This window comes from Nerophis lumbriciformis, linkage group LG10, assembly GCF_033978685.3.
Source record: "Nerophis lumbriciformis linkage group LG10, RoL_Nlum_v2.1, whole genome shotgun sequence".
In the NCBI taxonomy this organism is placed as follows: domain Eukaryota; kingdom Metazoa; phylum Chordata; class Actinopteri; order Syngnathiformes; family Syngnathidae; genus Nerophis; species Nerophis lumbriciformis.
The window spans coordinates 31,743,303-31,770,201 of NC_084557.2; the positions used below are offsets into that span (position 1 = coordinate 31,743,303).

The window sequence follows — 26,899 nt, forward strand, 5'->3', positions numbered from 1 at the left end:
ACAATCTGTCACTCCTAATCGCTAAATCCCATGAAATCTAATACGTCTAGTCTCTTACGTGAATGAGCTAAATCATATTATTTGATATTTTACGCTAATGTGTTAATAATTTCACACATAAGTCGCTCCTGAGTATAAGTCACACCCCTGGCCAAACTATGAAAAAAACTGCGACTTATAGTCCGAAAAATACGGTATACATTCCCTTTTTTCTTAACTTTGTAATGCAAAATGACACTTGATTACCGTATTTTTCGGAGTATAAGTCGCACTGGAGTATAAGTCGCACCTGCCAAAAATGCATAATAAAAAAGGAAACAAACATACAGTATATAAGTCGCACTGTAGCCCGGCCAAACTATTAAAAAAACTGCGACATATAGTCTGAAAAATACGGTACTTTAAAAACAAATGATATTTCATTGTGATTAATTGAAATAAATCCCCAGCAACTCGGTAATTAATCTGATTAGCAAACATGAGTCTGCGTAAATATTACTACAGTGTCAATGAGAAGTAAAAGTTATTGAGCCATCTTTTAGGAGGCGTACTTTTTGTCGCGTGGGTGTTCCTAATGTTGTGGTACGGGATTGTGTATTCCACTGGAAAGGACAATCTTCATAGGGCAGGGATGGCCACACTTTTTACACAAAAAAACCTCAAATGAAAGATCTTTGACACATTTTGTACATTAGCCATGAAAGGCAATGTCCTCTGCAGTGGACATTTGTGGGTTTTTTCCTTCGAAATCTGCAATAAATTGTCCAAAAAACTAAAGTCCACTGCAGAAACTAATCCAATGTAGGTCAATATATGCTGAAATATTTAAAGAAAAACATATACATTTTTGCATAATAGACAACAAAGCAACATTAATGTGTGAAAGATCTAATAACATCCGATTAATAATCAATTCATTGCATTTTCAACATTTGTTTCAATACAAAGCTGAAAGTGGGTAAATGTAGAAGCAGGAGTCTGTAAGTGCATGTGACTTTATGACCATGATTTTATTTACTGCTTATAAGGAATGACTTATAAAAACAACCAATAATAACAATAATAAATAAGAGACCCCAGAGACGAGTGTATAAGAAAACAAACAAATGAGAAAAAATATTTCCATCGCTTCGTACAAAATAATGTTTCACTGGCGTTTTGCTATTTACAGCTAAATTGTTATTACATGTCATGAAATAAAAACAGCATTTAAAGATAGTCAGAAACATCAGAGTCAAGTCACATGTTCTCCCCTCACGGACAACGCTGTGTTCCCATGGCGAAGCAGGAATATTTACATCTCCGCCATGTCGTGGTCACAGAGCCAGTGTGACCTCGCAGACATTTTTGAGAACATGCAGGGGGCGTAAAACAGAGCCAAGATGTCAATGAACATTTACAGCACGTGCACAACACACACACAGAGTGCTGAATAACAACTGATATTACAGGGAACGTCACAAAAACCGACACCTAAAGGCATTTTTTCTTCTTTCTACAGCAAATTATAGATCTCAGTTTAAAAAGTCAACTTTTACAGTATTGTAAAAAATGTTTAAAAAAAAAAAACACAGATAAAAGGAAAGTGTGTATCATTGTTTCTCTCTATAGAACTCATTCCAGTGAGGCAATATCTTTCTGCGTAAAATGAAAATAAATAAGTGGTTTAACAGGAGATATTTACAACAATTTTGATGGAACTGAATATCTGATCAAGGCCTACAACCTCCCTCTAAACCGGGGGTCAGCAACCCGCGGCTCTTGAGCCGCATGTGGCTATTTAGTGACGCCCTAGTGGCTCTCTGGAGCATTTTCTAAAAAGGATTGAAAATGGGAAAAGACAGGGGGGGAAATACAAACTACCGCAACAGTTTGTTTTCATGTAAAATCTTCCACTCCTTCTTTGTCTCATTTTGTCCACCAAACATTTTATGCTGTGCATGAATGCACAAAGGTGCGCTTTGTTGATGTTATTGTTATTGGACAATTTCCCTTGTGGATCAATAAAGTTTGTGTAAGTTATTGATTTGTGTGGAGTGCTAATCAGGCATATTTGGTCAGTGCATGACCGCTAGCTAATCAATGCTAACATGCTATTTAGGCTAGCTATATGTACATATTGCATCATTATGCCTCATTTGTAGGTATATTTGAGCTCATTTAATATCCTTTACTTTTATCCTCTTTGTATATAGTTTAGTTTTTGCATGTCTCATGACACATTATCTGTATGTAATATTGGCTGCATTTCAGTTGTTTGTGCGCCATGTTGTTCCAGACCACAGCAAACTTTACCTAGCTTGCCAAAGATTCGTATAAATCCGTTAAAAGAAGACAGCATGCCTTTTCCTTTAACTTGGACACACCTTTGGCCATTGAAAGCCAGTAATTTCCAGGAGTTATCTCATCTTCTGAGTAGCCTCGGATTTACTAATGGTTTCTAATGTTGTAAAAATGCGTAGAATAAATATTAACTTTCAACATTTCTGTCAACGAAGATTTGCGTCAGCCTGCGACACATATATATAATATAGACACTTACATCATGTGTTGCATTCATTATAACACTTATATACGGCTTTTCATTTTTCGCGGCTCCAGACAGATCTGTTTTTTGTATTTTTTGGTCCAATTTGGCTCTTTCAACGTTTTGGGTTGCCGACCCCTGCTCTAAACATAACAGTTGTGCTTGATGGCCTGAGAAAAGACTCACATTCATCTTCTCTTCTGGTAACCACGGTATCAAATATATTTGACCCTATTGACGCCCAAAGATACATATTATACACTTTCTTAAAGGAGTCATATTATGATTTAAATCACTTCCTTGTGGTCTACATCAGTGGTCCCCAACCTTTTTGTAACTGCGGACCGGTCAATGCTTTTTTGGCATAAAAAATACAATCATGTTGCTTACGGACTGTATCCCTGCAGACTTTATTGATCTATATTGATATATAATGTAGGAACCAGAATATTAATAACAGAAAGAAACAACCCTTTTGTGTGAATGAGTGGAAATGAGTGGAAATGGGGAGTGAGGTTTTTTGGGTTGGTGCACTAATTGTAAGTGTATCTTGTGTTTTTTATGTTGATTTAATAAAAAATAAAAAATACGTTTTTTATTTTTTATTTTTTTTTATTTCTTGTGCGGCCCGGTACCAATCGATCCACGGCGGTGGTTGGGGACCACTGGTCTACATAACATGTCATGGTAGTTGCATTGGTCCACATTTTGCATACATTTTGCTCTACAGACCATCTTAAAGGGGAACTGCACTTTTTGGGGGGAATTTTGCCATTATCAAAGACAAGAACACACATTTTGTTTCAGGATTCTAAGATGCAGCTAAAAATTGCATCAATAGTCACCTATGTTGCCTTCAAAGCTTTCTAAAAAAAAACTTCAAAACCCTCCATCAACATGTTGTATACACACTTTAAGTATACATACACATTTATAACAATATGTGATATGTACAATATTTACGGTATTTTGGTCATTTTAAGCAATTTCCTGGGCGCAATGATTTCAGTGCTCTTAGCAACTTCCAACTTTCGTCAACAAATGTGTGTTCCTAACGTGTGTGTGTGTTCTAATCATGGCAGATTTGGTGATAGACAACAAAAATGACTATTTTTGGACAAATGAGGATTCACAAGCTTATCTTTTTGAACCTGAATATACGGAGGATGAACTGATGCTTATGAAAGGGGGGGGGCCGAGAGAGTCACGATTGGCATGATTTGGTGAGCTCGCCAAGCTATGCCAACAGAAATAGAGTGCTTCTGCTGCATGGAGTGGTGCACAATGGTATTATCGATGAAAAGCCTTTTTTGTATCTGGACACTGCTCAAAGTAACTGCATCACGAGGAAATTAACTGTTTCCCTGCAGTGATAGAAACGTTAGCCCGACTACCCAAAACCAAAATCAACCGTCCATCTTGTTAGTTACTATAATACTGATCATGATACACGCAACGACAAGCACTGTAAAGCTTGCTGTGTACAAACAAAACATGAAATGTGGGCTAATACTTCAATACGATTGTTCATGTTGTTCAGTCAGTACAGATTGTTGTCTTATTGCAGTGTTGTGCATTACAAAGTCAAAAGCCATTCAGCTGCTGACTCAGACGCTAACTTAAGGCTCGGGTGTTCTTAGTTGGTTTACAATTCTGTAACCCCTGAACGAGTCAAGACACAAGACAGGTGAATTTGCAATGCTATTCAGCCGTTCGTTACGTGGGGGAATAGAGCGCTACTTATGTAATTGAATACAAACAAAACTGTTAAATAACTCTTGGAACAACTTGCTGGTGTTAATGTTAATGTTCATGGGTTTATGATGTCTAAAGTTCTCATGTTCGTGGACATACCGTGCCTGAAAGATGAATGATGTGGAATAGCTCTATTCAACTGGCGGCCCGAGGGCCACATTCGGCCCGCCAAAGCTTTTCATTTGGCCCGCCGAACATCACCCAAATAGGCTTGATGAAACGATTTTAAAACTAGGCTTGCTCATGTTTGCATTACTTCCGCCACCTCGCAGGGGGCAACATGTGACACAATGACGCGGCAGTAAGGTGAGTAGAATAAGATTACTCATTCAACCCTGAAAGAAATTCCGAAAAAAATTGCAAAAATCGGATTTTTAACAATGACTGGACGACAAAGTATGAATGTTCATTGTTTCCTGTAGGGCCTTTTAAGCGATGGACACATTGTTTCAGACGAGCCACAACAATTAGAGATGTCCCATAATGGCTTTTTTGCCGGTATCCGATATTTGTCCAACTTTTAATGACCGATTCCGATATCAACCGATACTGATGTATACAGTCGTGGAATTAACACATTATTATGCCTAATTTTGTTGTGATGCCCCGCTGAATGTATTAAACAATGTAACAAAGTTTTCCAAAATAAATCAACTCAAGTTATGGAAAAAAATGCCAACATGGCACTGCCATATTTATTATTGAAGTCACAAAGTGCATTATTTTTTTTAACATGCCTCAAAACAGCAGTTTGGAATTTGGGACATGCTCTCCCTGAGAGACCATGAGGAGGTTGAGGTGGGGGGAGGGGATGTATATTGAAGCGTCCCGGAAGAGTTAGTGCTGCAAGGGGTTCTTGGTATTTGTTCTGTTGTGTTTATGTTGTGTTACGGTGCGGATGTTCTCCCGATATGTGTTTGTCATTCTTGTTTGGTGTGGGTTCAAAGTGTGGCGCATATTTGTAACAGTGATAAAGTTGTTTATACGGCCACCCTCAGTGTGACCTGTATGGCTGTTGAGCAAGTATGCTTGCATTCACTTGTGTGTGTGAAAAGCCGTAGATATTATGTGATTGGGCCGGCACGCAAAGGCAGTGCCTTTAAGGTTTATTGGCGCTCTGTACTTCTCCCTACGTCCGTGTACACAGCGGCGTTTTAAAAAGTCATACATTTTACTTTTTGAAACCGATACTGATAATTTCCGATATTACATTTTAAAGCATTTATCGGCCGATAATATCGGCAGTTCGATATTATAGGACATCTCTCGCAACAATGGTAGAAATTCCAGCATGTAAGCTTCATCACCAAACTTGGTCAAATCTTTGTAAGTAGATATAATTTGTGCATAAAGACATTTAGTTTGTTTTGTATGGAAATTGCTAACTTCATGATGTATTTTGTGTTCGCGGTCATGTTGTTTTTTTGTTTGGGAGTAATTCTGCCAATCAAAGCTTGAGTAATACATGTAGTGCAAAATTTGACCGGTAGAGGGCGATAACGCTACATTTTAGGCTTAATTGTGATAAGTCACATACATTGTGTGCAATGTTTGATGTATGAATGATGTTTAATTCCTGTATGGGTAAAAATTTGTAGTTTATTGTGTGAATGTATTAACACTAAACTTTCTATTTTTTTTATGTGAAATATACAATGGACATTATTTATGTGAAATACACAGCAGATGTTATACTTTTGTTAATTGTATGTTTATATGCAAATGGATGGATGGATGGATGGATGTTCAGTCTTACAAACCTAAATGAAGCAAGACATGTCAAGAAATAAAACTGAGGAAGGAACATATTTCAAAAGAAGGAACATCAATCCTCGACAAAACTTCTGGAGCTTCTGTTTATTCATACTTTTAACTATCAGTTTAGCTGCACATGCTGGAAACGAGTAGCGAGCGCAGAATAATGAAATTATCGACAGTGCATGTGTTTACTTTGCAATTAGGTAAACACGGTTTCAAAAGAATATAACCTGTCTGTCAAAACATCTACATTTCGATGTCCGGCCCCTAAGCCTTTGGGCTCTTGAAATGGCGGCCCACTTCATTATGTAGTCGAATAGCCCTGATGTAGAATGACAAGGGTTGTGTGTGAGATAAAAAGACGTGTTTGCACGAGAAAGGATATGTGTTGGGTTTGAACTTGTTGTTCGCACAAGATTGGCAATAAAAGTTCAAAAGAGTGTCGTGCTTTGTGACTTTTTCTCGACGCAACAACACAACGATACATTCAATAATTATGGTAAGAGCGCACCGAGATATTAAGTACACAATGTCAAATAAATAAATAAAGTATTTTCTGTGTTTTTTGGATGCATTTTTAGAGTGATTTAGAGGCAGAAAGAATTGCTCCTATTTGAAGCATTGCTAGCCACCTAGAACAAATTATTACAAATTAGAATGCAAAAAAAAAAAAAAAACACATAATTCTGTCTCTCATAAGGATTGTGAATGATAGACAAAATTGCAAAAAAGTGCAGTTTTCTTTCAAGCCACTTCTTTCAGTGTATCTTAAAAAAACAACATGTTGATGTGGGCGCTCTTATTTATATGAACATGACCTCAAAGCCCAGCCCCCTCCAGCTGGCTGCAACTGCATCAGCCATGTTTGTAGTTTCAGCAGTCCGCTTCTGTACCGACACAAGGTAGAAGTATGCGCTACTTTTTATTACAAATGGGAACATCGGCCAATTTTAGCATGAACGGGCCAGAGGTGAGAGGAAAGCGAAAAATAAACTTAATAACTGAGGAAATGAAATCATCTAAAAGTTTAGTTTTATTAGCTCTCTGTTTTAACACCTTTCAGTCAATAAAGCTATTAGTATACATGCTATGTTTTATTATAATGTCTGTCTCTCTATTTCAAACAACTATGTACATTCATGCAAAACCACAGCATTATTGCATAGCCTAGCTGTTTATCTCATCTACATGTAGTCTGGTTAAGGCAGATAATGCTACATAACTAACGTATCATTACATTTGTAAATTGAGTAATCTGGTAATAGTTATGTAGTGAAGTGCAGACACAAAATGTAATGAAAAATACTAACAACTTGTTAATTTCGATGGTCAGGAAGATGCTACATTCTAACGTATTATTACAGATATATATCAGGGGTGTCAAACCCATTTTAGATGGGGGGCCACATGGAGAAAAATATACTCCCAAGTGGGCCGGACTGGTAAAATCACGGCACGATAATTTAAAAATAAAGACAACTTCAGATTGTTTTGTTTGTTTAAAAATAGAAGGAGCACATTATGAAATTAGACAAATCATAATGTTGTTGTTTTGTTTTTTTTACACTTATGTGTTGCGGTTAGTAGTATACATATTTTATTTGTCATTAAATTTTCTGAATAAATCATGTGATAATCTTCATTAGTCAACTCTATGGTGTTAATTTTCAATCTATCAAGATAAAAAAAATTATATCAAAATCAAATTACAGGATGTTATTTATGATCATTTTCCTCGCCTGATATACTAACATCATGTGGTTTATTTTGTACATATGTAGCATCATCTACAAAGATACAAATAATTGCTATTGCGACATCCAGTGGACACATTTAGAACAGCTGTTTCTTTCATTAGAAAATTTCATTTTAATTTTTATTCTTAGCAAACTCACCCTGCGGGCCGGATAAAGCCTGATCCGGCCCTCGGGCCTTATGTTTGACACCCCTGTCATATATCCTACTGTTATTGGACTTATTGCTTCATTGTATCAACTGTTGCCATAAATTGTAGAAACTGTGTCCTCGATTAAATGTTTTAAGTGGATCCTTCTGTAAGTACATTTCCCATGTGACCGAGGGAAGATTCCGAACCAGGTTACGTGTTTCCATGTCCGGCTGCAATTCTCGCTGGGCCCCTGCGTCTAATACTCAGAGCCGGTCCATTATCACGAAACCCAAAAGTTAAGGAGGCACTTACGTCTTCATATTAAACTGGAGGTTGGTGTAGTGACCTTTGCTGGTAAATGGAGTCAATAACAGAGCAATTTAGTTTATGGATCTCACCGTAAACATATTTTGTTTGCAGTATAAACATGCTGAAAAAATAAGAATGGTGGATTCCCACAAGCGTTAATCGGAAAATATTTACCATTTATGGAAATATTTGCCGGCAAAATTGTTTTATGAATATCTGCTGAGTGCGTGGTTTTAATCAACATTTTTGGCACTTATTGGGACTCCAAATACACAAAAACAGGTACCAACAGGCAAAAAAGTGGGTTTTGCATAATATGACTCCTTTAAAACAAATGTCATTTAAATGGGCACTTTTATGATAGACACTTGTTGGTACTAATGTGAGTACAACTTTGGAGCATGGGAGGGAACATTGGGACTACAGCTAAATGATCTCTTGGAGGACAACTTTTTTTTGCAGTCCACATTAAATCATGTTTATAAGTCTTTGGGAGTGTGTGTGTGTGTGTGTGTGTGTGTGTGTGTGTGTGTGTGTGTGTGTGTGTGTGTGTGTGAAATCTGATGAATTGCTTAGGGCAGGGGTGTCCAAAGTTTTTCCACTGTATGTAAAAGTGGAAGAATGCGGGGGTCCACTATAATACATTCTGTGCATTAAAGAGGCTAAAACCAATCCAATGTGCAGTGTAGGTCAATTTATGCTTAGCTATCAGAGCAAACATCTATAGCTTAACTTTGTGTTATGGGTGAGAAAGCAAATTGGTGTAATGTCTAATAATATATCTCATTAATAATATATATATATTTTTATAGAATATTGTATGCCGAGATTACGTTTGTGATACAATTTCAGTTTTTAATATTACTCGTAAGGGGTTATAGGGCTGACTGGAGCCTAGTGAGTATTGTAATACAGTCATCCTCACCACATCGCGCTCGAAGTATGCAGCTTCGTCCTACGTATGCTCGTCAACATGTATGGATTGTCAAAAATAAAAAATATTACACATATCGTCAATTCAGCAATATCATTTTATAATTTTATAGGTGCTGGATGACTTAAGGGGCTCATTAAAACAAATTAAATGGATGTGTTTTAGTCTCTGCCGGTGTTTTTCTTTAATGGCATTTGTTTTTTCATTTAGTAAATATAATATTTCCTTTTTTGAAAAAAATGTCTTGCAATATGCATTTTCTCGCATTTGGATCATTTCGGACGCATTAATTTGCTGCGGTGTTGTGATGTAATGGAACAACTGGAAATATGTGATGCATTACATTGTATCGAATGCATGTTCGAAATAAACTATAACTGAACTGAACAGTGGTACAGTTTTTCAATTTGCAGTAAATTTGTGTAAAAAAACACCTTAAAAAAGTATGGTAAAATTCTGGTGACTTAGCTACCAGTTTTTTGTATCGTAAAATCTATAGATCTTTTTTTTCCTTTTTTTTTTTTTTACAGGCTACCTATTTTGTTTTTGTATTATTTAAGAACCCCTGCTCTGCGGTAAAGTTGTGACTTTTTGACACTCTGTGGAAAACGCCCACATAATTTAATGAAAAACGTAACGCTTCAAAATTTAGCATCGTCCATATGTCTAATGTGTCTGGGCAAAATTTGAAATCGATCAGATGAAAAATATAGGAGTAGCTGGTTACAGAACAACACCTGGAAATGGCGAATATCTGCAGAAAATGACCTTTTGGAATGTTTCGAGGTTAAAATTGTACATAAAAGATGTAGAGTTGCATGTTAACTGAATTTGGCACACAGCTGTGTGACAATCTTTACTACCTTATATTTATGTATGGCGGTATGAGGCTAAATTACTCACTCGTGGTGCTGTTGCATGGTAACAAAAAATGCTGCTTGGCCCGCAAACCATTGGCACATTTACACTTTGGCCCTTGGAGGGAAAACGTTTGGGCACCCCTGGCAAAGAACGTTTATGCCAGGGAGCCAATACAAAACTTTGGACACCCCTTGCCTTAGAGTAGGACGTGTTTCAAAATAACTAAATATTTAATAAAATAAACCTACAAAAATGCAGTACTCCTAAGGCCGAAACAATGCAATTACATGTCATCTGTGTAATGGTTGAACAATATCATGGCAAATGTTGGAATCCGCTGCCCAGACTGAATAAATAAACACAACTGTAATACGTTCCCTGCGTTTGTCAAAGTGAGCGACTCAGACGGCCAGTTGCAGCTTGGTGAGGTTCCTCTGGTGCATGTTGTGGTGTCGCACCAACTCATCACTCCGGGCAAACTTCTTCTGACAATTTGGCCAGCGACAGTTAAAAGGTTTCTCACCTGAGAGGTGAATGCAAAGAAGGGGGAGGGTCGAAAAAACGTCTTTTAATACTTTGCTGTTCATTCATGTTCTAGGTATGTATTGTGTTTATCAATTATATAAAATCTATATTATGTGTTTTTTTTTTTAAAGTAATCATGCAGATGATGTAGAAAAGAAAAATTAAAAGTTTACGCACTTGTTTTACCTGTATGAGTCCGGGTGTGTGTCTTAAGGTGGTCAGACCGAGAGAACTTTCTCTGACACGTCTCACATTCGAAGGGTTTAACACCTAAACACATGTACAGTTTGCATGCATACAGACAGAAGGTTCAAACACACACATAAGAACAATCGTTCCCATCACACGCACACACACATTCACAGAGAGGGAGATAGAAAAATAAAGTAGAGCAGAGTCTTGCAGGACAGCCAATCCAAAGCTTTTCCAACTTTGTGACGTACAAAACAATGGCAGTCATGCAACAAGCAGCTCAGAGCCACTGAAGAGAGCAAAGACAAATCAGGAAAATGTCAGGAATCAAACCTGTGTGTCTCCTCTGATGTCTTTTGAGCTGGTCAGAGCGAGAGAAGCTCTGACCGCAGTCTGCGACCTCACAGTGGTGAGGTTTTTCACCTGGACAGACACAAAGAGAGGGCTGCATAAGACGAAGATCTCACAGACCTTTTAATCAATTTTACTCTTTTCCTTTGTTGAAAGGTTGGTTATTGTGCCACGCATCACACAAAACATCAGCTATAGTTGTGGGAGTTGGTGTGTTTTGATCACCCTCTACCCTTTTGTGTGTTTTTTTTATGAGGCCACCACTAGGGTAGAGTAGTGATGGCAGATGGTAAAAGTGTAAAGATAACCCTAGAACTGGAAACATAACTACAGTGGTATCTCCGTTTTTGTTAGGAAGCCTTTCCAAAAGGTCAGACAAAAACAAGTTAGTTTATAGAAATCATGTAAGTCCAATTAATTTGTTTGAGCATACTTGCCAACCTTGAGACCTCCGATTTCGGGAGGTGGGGGGGGGGGGCATGGTTAAGAGGGGAGGAGTATATTTACAGCTAGAATTCACCAAGTTAACTATTTCATATATATATATAAGAAATACTTGACTTTCAGTGAATTCTAGCTATATATATATATATATATATATATATATATATATATATATATATATATATATATATATATATATATATATATATATATATATATATATATATATATAAATATATATATATATATAAATAAGAGAAATACTTGAATTTCAGTGTTCATTTACTTACACATATACACACACATAACACTCATCTACTCATTGTTGAGTTAAGGGTTGAATCGTCCATCCTTGTTCTATTCTCTGTCACTATTTTTCTAACCATGCTGAACACCCTCTCTGATGATGCATTCTGCTTCGTCTCCTTGTTGTGTGCGCAGTTGTGCACTGCACTCTCTAAAAGCCGTAGATGTTAATGTCACATATGCATGTACAGTAGATGGCAGTATTGTCCTGTTTAAGAGTGTCACAACATTGCTGTTTACGGCAGACAAACTGCTTTACGGTAGACGAAAACATGACTGCTGTAGTTGTGTGTTGTTGCCGCGCTGGGAGGACGTTAATGAAACTGCCTAACAATAAACCCACATAAGAAACCAAGAACTCGCCCTCCATCATTCTACAGTTATAACGTGATTGGGCAGGCACGCTGTTTATATTGTGGGAAAGCGGACGTGAAAACAGGCTGTGGACACGTCACTCAGGTCCGCCTAAATTTCGGGAGATTTTCGGGAGAAAATTTGTCCCGGGAGGTTTTCGGGAGAGGCGCTGAATTTCGGGAGTCTCCCGGAAAATCCGGGAGGGTTGGCAAGTTTGCGTTTGAGGCACGCAAAAAATTAGGACAAAACACATTTCATAGAAAAAATACATATTTCAACATGCAGAAAACAAACTGAAATACATTAAAAGAGAAGCCCCGATATACGATCTTAATTGGTTCTTGAACAGGGTTAAAAAATGTTTTTTTTTTATATTGAAGCAAATTTCTCCATAAGAAACAATGTACATATGAAAAATGCGTTCCAGCCTCTAAAGGCTTAGTTGGCCACATGTGTGGACAGCACCTTTTAGCTCTTATTTCCAAAATTGTGTACACTACTGAATTGGGGTCTTATGGCCCTTATGTGGACACTTATACTTAGGGATGATGTTTGATAAGAAATTATCGAGTTCGAGCCTATTATCAAATCCTCTTATCGAACCGATTCCTTATCGATTCTCTTATCGAGTCCAGATAGGTTGTTGTATATGGAAAAAAAAACACAATATTTGGTTTAACAAAAGCTCACTTTTATTATATAAGAAAAAAATAAAATCTGATAAATAAATAAATATTGACTGTTACCCCCCTAAAAAAATAAAATAAAATAAATAAATATTGACTGTTGTTACCCAAAGTATATTACGTGGGATTTTTCAGAAAAACAAATATATACAGTAACACAAAAACAACTTGTCTCTGTGATCACTATAGGTGTATAAATAATAATATAGTGTTAAATAAAATCAGTCCCTTGGGCACAAAACTGAAAATAATACAGCTCTCCAAAAAGTGCACTTCTGCTGCTATTTGACATAACTGTTTGTTATGATGCTTTGACATTTTTGCACTTTATTTCTTTATTGAAAGAAAATTCTATGAAGAGAAAAGTTGTTTGCAAATGTGGTTACAATGCTAAAAAATGAAAAGTTAAAGCTAAAAAAAGAAATACACTTTATTGAGTTAACATTATTTCTTTATAGGGGGAAAGATGTGATGTTATGAGCTAGGGAATATAACAACTACACTACCCAGCATGCAACGGGAGTGACGAGCATGCGCGTTAGCCCCGAAAAGTGTTGTTGCATGTCGCCACCCGGCAGCTAAGAATGAGGTTATGAGCACGCTGTGAAAGTAAACGTCAAGAACTCAGCCAACACGCCTCGTCTGCATTATTTATAATTAGACAGACAACACATATACAGTGTGATTTTGTTTTGTTTACAAGGAAAGAAAAACAAAAGTTAAAAAATGTGCTGCGGTTGCTTTAAGAACGTTGCAACAGTTGCCGTAAAGGAGGTGCGTTGCTAGCCTGGTTGCTATGTTTCCGGTTGGTCGTAAAAGTGTTCGTCATGTGTTTGTACCCTGCTCAAATCTCTCAGTAAAGTTATTCATTGGATTATACCTTTTGTTTTGAACTTTATTACACCTTGTAGCGCTTTTTCCGGTCCATTGTTTTTCCTGCTTTCGCTATCTGCGCCTAATGACTGAGCTACGTGACGTCATTTCTTGTGATGTCTCACGGGGCATTTCTGGTCGGGACGGGATTCGTTCCCAGGGATTCGAATAAAGAACCAACTCTTTTTCTTTACTATAGTGGTTTTGATAACGAGTACCGGTTCTTAAAAAGGGATTCGAGTCCAAGGACTCGGTTCTTTTCTTATCGAACAACCAGGAAAATCGGTTTCGAGTATCATCCCTACTTATACTGCTATCTGGTGGTGTCAGAAGAGTATAACATACAATGGAATTTGGAAAAAAAAAGTGTAAAAATAAGAATTAGCATGTCACTAAACATGGAGTACACGTTTGTTACTTATGGACTAAGTACATCATATAAAAAGATGATTCTTAGTTTTTATTCTAATTAGGGTCCAATAAGCCCAAATGGCAAAGAGAAATACAAAAAGCATGTAAACAAACAGCTTGGGCCTTAAGTTAACATAAATCCATATTTTAGTAAACATTTGTACACGTTGTACACAAACTAACTGAACTGTCCTCATTTAACAACATGCACACACACGGTCACTAGCTCTGTGGTGCACTCACAGTTGGAAATCACAAAATTCCTTAACTTTAAAGGGGAACATTATCACCAGACCTATGTAAGCGTCAATATATACCTCGATGTTGCAGTAAAAAAGACCATATATTTTTTTAACCGATTTCCGAACTCTAAATGGGTGAATTTTGGCGAATTAAACGCCTTTCTATTATTCGCTCTCGGAGCGAGGACGTCACAATGTGACGTCACATCGGGAAGCAATCCGCCATTTTCTCAAACACATTACAAACACCGAGTCAAATCAGCTCTGTTATTTTCCGTTTTTTTCGACTGTTTTCCGTACCTTGGAGACATCATGCCTCGTCGGTGTGTTGTCGGAGGGTGTAACAACACGAACAGGGACGGATTCAAGTTGCACCAGTGGCCCAAAGATGCGAAAGTGGCAAGAAATTGGACGTTTGTTCCGCACACTTTACCGACGAAAGCTATGCTACGACAGAGATGGCAAGAATGTGTGGATATCCTGCGACACTCAAAGCAGATGCATTTCCAACGATAAAGTCAAAGAAATCTGCCGCCGACCTCCATTGAATCTGCCGGAGTGTGTGAGCAATTCAGGGACAAAGGACCTCGGTAGCACGGCAAGCAATGGCGGCAGTTTGTTCCCGCAGACGAGCGAGCTAAACCCCCTGGATGTTTTGGCTCACACCGTCCCTTATGCCACCAAAGATGATCAAGAGAAGAATATCGACCCTAGCTTCCCTGGCCTGCTGACATCAACTCCAAAACTGGACAGATCAGCTTTCAGGAAAAGAGCGCGGATGAGGGTATGTCTACAGAATATATTAATTGATGAAAATTGGGCTGTCTGCACTCTCAAAGTGCATGTTGTTGCCAAATGTATTTCATATGCTGTAAACCTAGTTCATAGTTGTTAGTTTCCTTTAATGCCAAACAAACACATACCAATCGTTGGCGCTTTCTCTCGTGTCGCTGGCTGTCGTGTCGTTTTCGTCGGTTTCGCTTGCATACGGTTCAAACCGATATGGCTCAATAGCTTCAGTTTCTTCTTCAATTTCGTTTTCGCTACCTGCCTCCACACTACAACCATCCGTTTCAATACATGCGTAATCTGTTGAATCGCTTAAGCCGCTGAAATCCGAGTCTGAATCCGGGCTAATGTCGCTATAGCTTGCTGTTCTATGCGCCATGTTTGTTTGAGTTGGCATCACTGTGTGACGTCACAGGAAAATGGACGGGTGTTTATAACGATGGTTAAAATCAGACACTTTGAAGCTTTTTTTAGGGATATTGCGTGATGGGTAAAAAATTTTTTAAAACTTCGAAAAATAAAATAAGCCACTGGGAACTGATTTTTAATGGTTTTACCCTTCTGAAATTAATGTTCCCCTTTAACAGCCACAATGATTATGACTAAAAAATGACATCCATGTTTCCTTGTTGGTTAATCTTATTGACATGCAGCTGAAGTGACACATCGCTTGTTAGGCTTTTTGTTTAAATCATACTGAGCTAGCAAAACTAGAAACATTTTAAAAAAAGTGGTAAAAAAAAAACACACACACACAACTAACAAACTAGCACAGTAGCTGATGACAGCAGTGGAGACCATTCAGCCCGGCCAAAATGGATGTGCTGCCGGCCACAAATTATGGGGGGATGACATGTTCCTACACGAACATATGGCTCGTACACCAATGCATATTTTTATAGGGTCTTTGGTTCATAAATAAAAACGTTTGTGCAAATAGGGGTTTGTTAATCGAGGTTCCACTGTAAATGACAAATAAAATGTATAATTGCTACATTTAACATCAGTTAACTATTGCTTGTATTCCGTCACATGATTTATTCCCGGAAGTGAAAACCAGTGGTGGTCAACCAAGAATAAAAGAGTACAAAAGACTCTTAAATCCTCCCGCAAAAAGCAGATAAGAGCAACAAATCAAACTATGCAATGGAATAGATCCCTATACTTTATCAAAAAAAGATTTGTCGATTGATATCAAGGATTATACGCAGTTTGCGTTCGCAGACATCTCGAAATAGTGTGCTTCAGATATCATTCTGCATGACAAAACAGATGAAAACTTGGACAAGCATGGAGGTCTACGACTACTTTGTGTGTGGCTGGGTCAAGGAAATTGGTATCAAGACTCTCCCGGATAAATATGCCGTTAGGATTTGGTGTGCGTTGCTTGAAAGTATATTCATTGGCATCAAGGACGTGCACAGGAAACCGACTAACAAGTAGAATGATCCAGCCCTGTGTGCAGGGCAGGTTGGCTTATAAATAAGCCTAATTGGCAACAGGTAACAGGTGTGTGGAGTGCCAATCAGAGACAGGTGAGGGAGGCAGCGCTCAGGACAGAGATGAAGTGACAGGAAACAGAAACCAAAAATAAGAGTGTTGGCCAAAAAACACAGAACACAGGAAAACACAAACATGACTAAGCTGTCGTGTTGTCCCGATACCAATATTTTGATATTTTTCGGTACTTTTCTAAATAAAGGGGACCACAAAAAATTGCCATATTGTCTTTATTTTAACAAAAAATCTTAGGATACATTAAACATATGTTTCTTATTGCAAGTTTGTCCTTAAATAAAATAGTGAACATACACTGCAAAAACTGAAATCTAAGTAAGATTAAATATCTCAAATAAGGGTGATATTTGCTTATTTTCTGTCTGATAAGATCATTCTTCTCACTAAGCAGATTTGATGTTAGAGTGTTTTACTTGTTCTAAGTGTTTTGGTCCTAAATGATCTCAGTAAGATATTACAGCTTGTTGCTGAGATTTTATGACTTATATTGAGTAAAACATGCTTGAAACTAGAATATTAAGTGTTGCAAAGCTGTGTCATCAACACTCACAAGTATAAAACTACTTTTTTAAAGTAATAATTTCTTATTTCAAGCATGAAAAAAAAAACATGACTTTGACACAATTTTGTCTCATAATTAAAACAGATGCTGTCGCTGTCCTGGGGGCCTCACCCCACCAGGACAAGGAACTGTGTAACCTTGACGAGGTGCGACAGCTTAAACCTACCTGGTGCCTGCCTGGGCTCAGTGCATGGTGAACCTGTAACCTTCGGGGGGCTCACGGCACGAGGATGGCACTAATGAGCAGCTTCCGCCGAACCCCCTGCCATACGTAGGGGGTTCACAGCCCGTCAGCATGCTGTAAGGTGGCAGCCCCACCAGCTGACTAGCCATCGCAGGGCCAACTACCCAGCATGGTGAAAACTAAACAGTTACGAATCCAACCAGAGCAACTAGATTTAACCGGACGGACTACCCTGGCAACAGACCCCTGCATGCCCCCGAACTACGACATTTGGATCTCCGTTACAAAACCCGCATTGCCTGCTGGAATGTCCAAACACTCTTACGCCCCGGCTATGCAACACTTCTCTCCCGTGAACTCTCCAACTACAACATTACCCTCGCTGGCCTTTGCGAGTCACGCTGGCGTGGAACTGGAGAGACCACCGCCGGCGACCACCTCTTTCTCTGGAGTGGCCCAAATGATGGTAGAGGCCTCTACGGCGTAGCCCTAGCCATCCCGCTATACCGGAGGAAGTCAATCATCAGCTGGAAACCAGTCAGTGATAGACTGCTCTCTGCCCGTCTATTACACCAACATGGGAAGATGACAGTTATTGTCGCCTATAGCCCAACTGATGTCACCCCAGACCAGGCAAAGGACACCTTCCACGACCAGCTACATGACGCCATCCTGGCAGCCCCCCCTCATGACATTGTCATCGTCCTCACAGATGCCAATGCTACAATCTCCACCCAGGACCTCACCCTCGCGGCAGTAACAGGTCCCGTCTTTATCGACAGCACCACCAATGATAACGGCCAACGATTGCTTAATCTGTGCAGAGCCACCAACCTCTGCATCGCCGACACTTGGTTTCCCCGGAAGCGGATCCATCATTGGACCTGGTACAGCCCGGATGGAAAAACAAAGAAAGCCATCGACCACATCCTCATATCCCGCCGCTGGAAAACATCCATCACCAACTGCCGTGTCTTCAGAGGTGCACAGCTTGGTAACACCGACCACCGCCTGCTGATAGCCGACATGCGGCTGAAGCTCAAGGCAGGGGCATCAACTAATGCCTCCCCCAGGCTAGACTCCTCACGACTGCAAGACCCGGCCATCATGGAGACGTACAGGTGTTCCATCGCAAACCGATTCAATGCGCTCTCCAGTGGGATTGATAAAGAATGGCCCCATTTTAAAAACGAGGTCATTGAGGCTTCCAAAGAATCAATCGGGCGGACGAGACCTGCCACCAAGAAGCCCTGGATATCACAAGACACACTAGATATCGTGAATAACAGACAAGCAGCCCGTCTGCGGGGAGACCTGGACCTGTATCGACGCCTCAACAGCCAATGCAATCTGTCTATTCGACGTGACAGGGAGAACTTCTGGAGCAACCAGGCGACAGCCATGGAGACGGCTTCCCAAAACAACAACCTGCGGCAGCTTTTCAACCTGCTCCGCAAAGGGAAAGCGGGCCCCCGCCAGCGCTGCTTCCTAGTCAAGGATCAGGCTGGCAACATCCTCTCCACTGAAGCGGATTGCATCAGCCGCTGGAAGGAGCATTTCAGCGAGCTCCTCAACCATCCCCCTGCCCCGGAAGACCCCACCCCTACCACCCACACCACCACAATCCCGGACTGCTCCACCGCCCCTGTCTCTCCAGCTGAAGTCAGAGCAGCCCTAACGAAACTCAAGAATGGAAAAGCCCCTGGCTTATGTACCATCACAGCAGAGATGCTGAAGGCCGGAGGAGACAACATCATCCTCTGGCTCACACAGATCATCAACCATGTGTGGGTCTCTGAGTCGCTGCCTGATGACTGGAGGCGGGGCATTATACTACCATTTTGGAAGCATAAGGGAGACCAGCTGACCTGCAGCAACCATAGAGGGATCACACTCCTCTCCATCCCCGGTAAACTCTTTACCCGCATATTACTCACCCGAGCTCTACCTGCAACCAGAAGCAGACGCCGCCAAGAACAGGCCGGCTTCATGCCCAATCGTTCCACCACGGATCACATCTCTGCCATCCGGCTCTTAATAGAAAAGGCCCGGGAGTTCAGAAAGGACCGGCACCTCTACATTGCCTTCATTGACCTTAAGGCTGCCTTCAACACTGTGGACCACGGGTCCCTCTGGAACATCCTGAAGTCCCTCGGAGTCCCAACTAAAATCACCACACTCTTTCAGCAGTTGTATCAGGGTGCAGAAAGCTGTGTGCGTGTGAACTGTAAAGACTCTGAGTGGTTCCCCATCAACAGCGGGGTCAGGCAAGGCTGTGTTGCCGCACCAGAACTATTTAACTGTGTCATCGACCACCTGATGTCCAGAGTCTGTGTGCGAGTCCCCGGGGTGTCACTTGGAAACTACACCCTAAAGGACCTCGAATACGCCGATGACACCACCCTGTTCAGTGAGACCGCTGACCAGCTCAGGGAGGCCCTCGGTGTGTTTGATGAGGAGACCAAACAGCTCGGCCTGAAAATCAGCTGGTCCAAAACCGAACTCATGCATATCGGCGATGGACCAGACCCACCACCCTTCTTATTTGAGGATACCCCTGTCCACTTTGTCCCTACCATCAGATACCTCGGCTCGACAGTCACCAACACCGGCGACCTCAAACGAGAGGTGGACCACCGTCGCGCCCTTGCAGCCTCCGTCATGCAGTCCCTGTGGAGACCGTTGTGGCGACACCGGCACATATCTCGGGACACCAAGTTGAGGGTCTACAATTCCTCTGTCATCTCTGTCCTTCTGTACAGCTCGGAAACATGGCCGCTGAATAACATCCTAGCGGCCAGGCTAGATGGCTTTGATTCCAGAGCCCTCAGGAGGATAGAAGGCATCACGTGGAGCCAGCATGTCACCAACAAGACCCTAAGAGAGCTAACCCAACAGCTCCCAGCCTCTCGCCTCGCAGCAATGCGGCGAGTGCGCTGGTATGGCCATGTCATCCGCCTGCCGGGGGAACACCCCACGCGCAAAATCCTGGACTTCAACCCGCAGCGAGCTGGCTGGAGACGCCCTAGAGGCGCCCCCAGGACTCGCTGGCTGGATGTATTAGCCCAGGACCTTAAGGCCTGCAGTGTGACTATGGCACAAGCTCAACACCTTGCCCACAACAGACCCAGATGGAGAGACCTGGTTGCTATGGTCTGCTCTACGCGCCCTGAAGTGCAAGAGGACTAAGTAAGTAAGTAAGTAATTAAAACAGATGACAGCCAAATGGACTTTGCTGTTTTATATTCAATGAAACAATAGAAAATACGTACTCATATAGTAGTACAGTCGGCACAGTACAAAAACTGACAGTTAATATTTAAACATTTAGCATGTGACATTTCTAACAATTTTGAACAGAAATAGTTCATGCACATTCAGATAAATTCTTCAAAATTACAGTTAAATCATTTTTGGCTGGGGACCGGGCTGTATATATGCGCACTAATTGACTGAAAGAGCACCCACTTGGCGCGATGATGTCATGTTATCGATGGAAAAATGCATTTTTACACAATATGATTAGCCTGAGTGGCTAGGAGACCCCGAGAGTAACAAGCGCTTGCCTTGTTGCCTTTCCATTAAGAACAATAAACTAGTTTTTAGTATAAGTTTGCTGGTTTCAAGAAATGTAATGCCGAGCGCATATCATTATGTCAAGATAATGGCACTAGCATTTACTTCATTTAAGAATATTTTTCAACATATTAAACAAAAAGGTCTCTTTTTGTTTTTTTTTCTACCAGGAAAAGTGCACTTGTTATTAGTGAGAATATACTTATTTTAAGGTATTTTTGGGTTCATTGAAGTTAGCTAATTTTTTACTTGTTTTGGAAAGTCTTGACAAGCCATATCTTCTTGTTCTATTGGCAGATCATTTTGCTTAGTTCAAATAAAATACCCCTAATTTTTTATTGTTTTTCTTGATTTTGAACACTGACTTTTTGCAGTGTACAAGACAACTTGTCTTTTATTAGTAAGTAAACAAACAAAGGCTCCTAATTTAGCTGCTGACATATGCAGTAACATATTGTGTCATTTTCCATTCTTTTATTTTGTCAACATTATTAAGGACAAGTGGTAGACAATGAATTATTAATCTACTTGTTCATTTACTGTTAATATCAGCTTACTTTCTCTTTTAACATGTTCTATCTACACTTCTGTTAAAATGTAATAATCACTTATTCTTCTGTTGTTTGGATGCTTTACATTAGTTTTGGATGATACCACAAATTTGGGTATCAATCCGATACCAAGTCGTTACAGGATCATACATTTGTCATATTCAAAGTCCTCATGTGTCCAGGGACATATTTCCTGAGTTTATAAACATAATATAAAAATTTAAAAAACTAAATAAGATTTTGTGATGCCAAAACATATCGACGTAATCATAGGCGGTATAGTACTGAATATGATTCATTAGTATCGCGGTACTATACTAGTACCGGTATACCGTACAACCCTACTAAGCTGTCAGTAGCAAGCCTGACCTATGCATCGTTTTTGCTCGGTTAAGGTTGCATTTCATGATTAAACTTTGCGTCTAAGATGCCATGTTTGTTGCAGTTGCACGCGCCGTTTAAGACTGGCGTGTTTTCCCCGTCTTTATCAAAATATAACTATAGATGTCAACATTGTGTATGCACTGCAAAAAGTCAGTGTTCAAAAACAAGGGAAAAAAATACAAAAATGAGGGGTATTTTATTTGAACTAAGCAAAATTATCTGCCAATAGAACAAGAAAATTTGGCTTGTCAAGACTTTCCAAAACAAGTAAAATTAGCTAACCTCAATGAACCCAAAAATACCTTAAAATAAGTATATTCTCACTAATAACAAGTGCACTTTACTTGGTAGAAAAAACAAATATGAGACCTTTTTGCTCAATATGTTGAAAAATATTCTTAAATTAAGTATATGCTAGTGCTATTATCTTGACATAATGATATGCGCTCGGCATTACATTTCTTGAAACCAGCAAACCTACACTAAAAACGAGTTTATTGTTCTTAATGGAAAGGCAACAAGGCAACCGCTTGTTACTCTCGGGGTCTCCTAGCCGCTCAGGCAAATCATATTGTCTAAAAATGCATTTTTCCATCGATAACATGACATCATCGCGCCAAGTGCGTGCTCTTTCAGTCAATTAGTGCGCATATATACAGCCCGTCCCCCAGCCAAAAATGTTTTAACTGTAATTTTGAAGAATTCATCTGAATGTGCATGAACTATTTCTGTTCAAAATCGTTAGAAATGTCATATGTTAAATGTTTAAATATTAACTGTCAGTTTACTGTACTGTGCCAACTGTATTACTGTATGAGTACGTATTTTCTATTGTTTCATTGAATATAAAACAGCAAAGTCCATTTGGCTGTCATCTGTTTTAATTATGAGACACAATTGTGTCAAAGTCATGTTTTGTTATTTCATGCTTGAAATAAGAAATTATTACTTTGAAAAAGCAGTTTTATACTTGTGAGTGTTGATGACACAGCTTTGCAACACTTGATATTCTAGTTTCAAGCATGTTTTACTCAATATAGGTCATAAAATCTCAGCTACAAGCTGTAATATCTTACTGAGATAATTTAGGACCAATACAATTAAAACAAGTAAAACACTCTAGCATATAATCTGCTTAGTGAGAAGAATTAACTCATCAGACAGAAAATAAGCAAATATCACCCTTATTTGAGATACTTAATCTTACTTAGATTTCAGTTTTTGCAGTGTGTGCTGAAAGTTTCATTCATGTTTGTTGCCTTTGGTAAAAGCTTGACTATTTTAGGTTTTGCTCACATTGGCTTTATTTTATTTAGACACGTCGAGTTGGTGGTTTTCTAAACACTCGTAGCAAACATGTGTTTAAGAAATACAAATAATATTAAGATAATACTTAAGAGGGAAAAAATAATTGTTAATGGTATATCAAACACACCTTTAACGAAGTAAACTCATGCAATCTTCAACTGGACTGGAGTGTGTGTGCTTTTCTCGTCGTCGTTTCATAAAATCCTGCACTCTTCCGCCTTTTTGATAACTTCTCGGGGAACTCTGATGAAACGTTCATCCTTTTCGCGATTTGAACGGTTCGTACATCCAAAAACAACACAAGCGAATGGCATTTTTTTGCTTCGAGAAAGGTTAAATGGCGCCTAGTACTCATTGAGAACAGAGCTAACTTGACCACCACGCATAGCCGGAAGTGACATCAGTAACAGCCCAGCAATTATTAAAGACTCTTGTTGGCAGAGACGGCGACGACAGTAGCAAAGAGGGACGTAGCAGCAACGAGAATAATGCAGTGAATCCTGCTAAATTTTTAGACTTAATATCAAGACACTCGCCTCTCGGGCACACACAATAAGACTTTCTTCACAGCAAAAGGTAATTTGAACTTATATATTTCAATATAATGTTCACTGAACAGTGATAGTTTGTATTTACATGCTAAAAAATTGAAAAATTCAAACTTTGAAAAACTTAGAGGTTGGTTCCATGGTAAGTTCTCAATGGTTCTAAATGAGGAAATGTGTTTTTTTTAGGGATGTCCGATAATGGCCTTTTGCCGATATCCGATACTCCAATATTGTCCAACTCTTTAATTACCGATACCGATATCAACCGATATATGCAGTCGTGGAATTAACACATTATTATGCCTAATTTGGACAACCAGGTATGGTGAAGATAAGGTCCTTTTTAAAAAAAATAAAAAAAAAAAATAAGATAGATAAATTAAAAACATTTTCTTGAATAAAAAAGAAAGTAAAACAATATAAAAACAGTTACATAGAAACTAGTAATTAATGAAAATGAGTAAAATTAACTGTTAAAGGTTAGTACTATTAGTGGACCAGCAGTCAATCATGTGTGCTTACGGACTGTATCCCTTGCAGACTGTATTGATATATATTGATATATAATGTAGGAACCAGAATTTTAATAACAGAAAGAAACAACCCTTTTGTGTGAATGAGTGTAAATGGGGGAGGGAGGTTTTTTGGGTTGGTGCACTAATTGTAAGTGTATCTTGTGTTTTTTATGTTGATTTAATTTAAAAAAAACAAAAAAAAAAACGAAAAAAAAACAAAACGATACCGATATAAAAAAAACGATACCGATAATTTCCGATATTACATTTTAACGCATTTATCGGCCGATAATATCGGCAGGCCGATATTATCGGACATCTCTAGTTTTTTTCCCATGCATTTCACTCGATGATCTAGTTTGTTTTATCATGTATGTGTGGGAGGGAACACTGATAGCAAAAGGGGGAGAGAAAACGTTCATCTTAAGTGTTTTCACCTGAATGTTTACGGCCGTGCAATTGCAGTTGCGACAGCTTGAAGTAGCGCTTGTTGCATCCCGGGTGAGGACACATGAACGGACGCTTCTCGCTGCTCTCCGACCGCACTATGGTTGGATTGATGCTGGGCACCCGCCTTACGTCCTGCACACACATGAACAGAAGAAAACGAAATGACCCATACCTGCAAAATGTAATATAGTCAATTATGGTTTCATATGATTTTGGTTTATAGATGAGCTCATGTAATTGAATCAGTCTAGTTCTCATAGGCTGATTATAATAAAACACTCATATTCTTTATTTTCATTCTATGATAATTAGTAGTAAAGTGACCCCAGTTTGACTGCAGCCCAAAGGGAGCAGTTAGTCACGCCCTTTAGACAGCCATCCCCCCACCCAAAGTGCCCCGTAATAACCCCACTGCTCACTGCAGACGCCCTGTGGGGGAAAGTCACAGGAAATAACACACATAACAAAATAATAGTTATTTTTCCTCATCTGCAGGATTTCGAAGAAAAACGTATCTTAGTCACTATATACCTATATCACATCACGTGACACTGTTCATTTTTGAAAATATAAACTTGTACCCTATAAAGTCATCATATGGAGAGTGACTTTCAAACATGCACAATGATATCTTTTACCAAAACAAATTATTTATTAGATTATTTAACACTGGGGTGTCAAACGTACGGCCAACGGGCCAGATCAGGCCTGCAAACAGGTTTTATCCGGCCCGCGGGATGAGTTTGCTAAGTTTAATAATGAGCCAAAAATTATTCTAAATGTGTCCACTAGATGTCACAATAGCAATTCTTTTTATCTTTGTAGATGGTGCTACATATGTACAAAAAAAATAAACCACATGATGTTAGTGCACCAGTCGAGGAAAATGAGCAAACTACATAAATAACATCCTGTAATATGATTTTGATATCATTTTTTTTATCTTGATTGATTAAAAATGAACACAGATAAGTTGACTGATGAACATTATCACATAATTTATTCAGAAAGTGTAAATAACGATAAATACAGATAGAATACTATTAACCGCAACATGTGAGTGTAAAAAAACCCTAGCAACATTATGATTTGTACATTTTCAGAATGTGCTTGTTCTATTTTTAAACAAAGAAAACAATCTGATGTTGCCTTTATTTTTAAGTTATCGTGCCGTGATTTTAGTAGATTTTTCTCCATGTGTCCCCCGATCTGAAATGAGTTTGACACCCCTGATTTAACAGAAATAACTGTCACCAGTGTTTTTATACTGTACAAAATGTATATTGAGTCAGATAAAGAATGACGGACCATTGTCCCCTGCACTTTTTCAAAAGGCATTATAAGAAAGTAATTTTACGCTATATTAAATGTTGAAGGATCAAACACTAAGACCAAGTGGGAAACTAACGCTGAAGCTTGGTTCCCCTTAGGTCGCCCCCAAGCTCATCGATTGGCTCGTTTCTTGCTTACGTATGATTGGTCGTTCTGCCTGGGTAACACTAGCTAGAAACATTTTAATATCAAAGGTTTTATTTAGATAAATATTTGAATCTGTGTGTGTGTGTGCGCGCTAAATAGGTGTGGTAATTAATTGTGTGTGTCCCCCCACCAACTTTACAGCTATGTTAATTTAGTAAGATCTCATACAAAAAATCCATCCATTTTTCTACAGCTTGTCCCTCTCAGGGTCGCGGGGGGTGGCTGGAGCCTATCCCAGCTGCATTCGGGCGAGGGTCGGGTACACCCTGGACAAGTCACCACCTCATCGCAGGGCCAACACAGATAGACAGACAACATTCACACACACATTCACACACTAGGGCCAATTTAGTGTTGCCAATCAACCTATCCCCAGGTGCATGTCTTTGGAGGTGGGAGGAAGCCGGAGTACCCGGAGGGAACCCACGCAGTCACGGGGAGAACATGCAAACTCCACACAGAAAGACCCTGAGCCCGCGGGGATCAAACCCAGGACCTTTTTATTGTGAGGCACCAGCACTAACCCCTGTGTCACCGTGCTGCCCTATGCAAAAAATATTGCACGATACTTAATGTATGGCATATTTCATTTTAAATACTGACATATATTGATTTTTCT

The 26,899-nt window shown here is 39.4% G+C and overlaps 1 protein-coding gene across 5 annotated transcripts in view; it reads right to left on the reverse strand.

Moving 5' to 3' along the window:
* Positions 1-5,173: 5,173 nt before the first annotated feature.
* wt1a (WT1 transcription factor a) overlaps positions 5,174-26,899 on the reverse strand; it is an 80,666-nt gene continuing 58,940 nt past the window's right edge. For 3 of the 5 annotated variants that reach the window (XM_061969826.2, XM_061969823.2, XM_061969825.2), the window contains exons 6-9: positions 24,789-24,933; positions 11,083-11,172; positions 10,735-10,827; positions 5,174-10,555 (exon numbers count right to left, since the gene is read on the reverse strand). In XM_061969826.2, the coding sequence (XP_061825810.2) occupies positions 10,434-10,555; positions 10,735-10,827; positions 11,083-11,172; positions 24,789-24,933 (450 nt within the window). In that variant the 3' untranslated portion in view covers positions 5,174-10,433. The remainder of the gene's footprint in view (positions 10,556-10,734; positions 10,828-11,082; positions 11,173-24,788; positions 24,934-26,899) is intronic. The other 2 variants (XM_072913937.1, XM_061969824.2) reach the window with 1 other exon arrangement.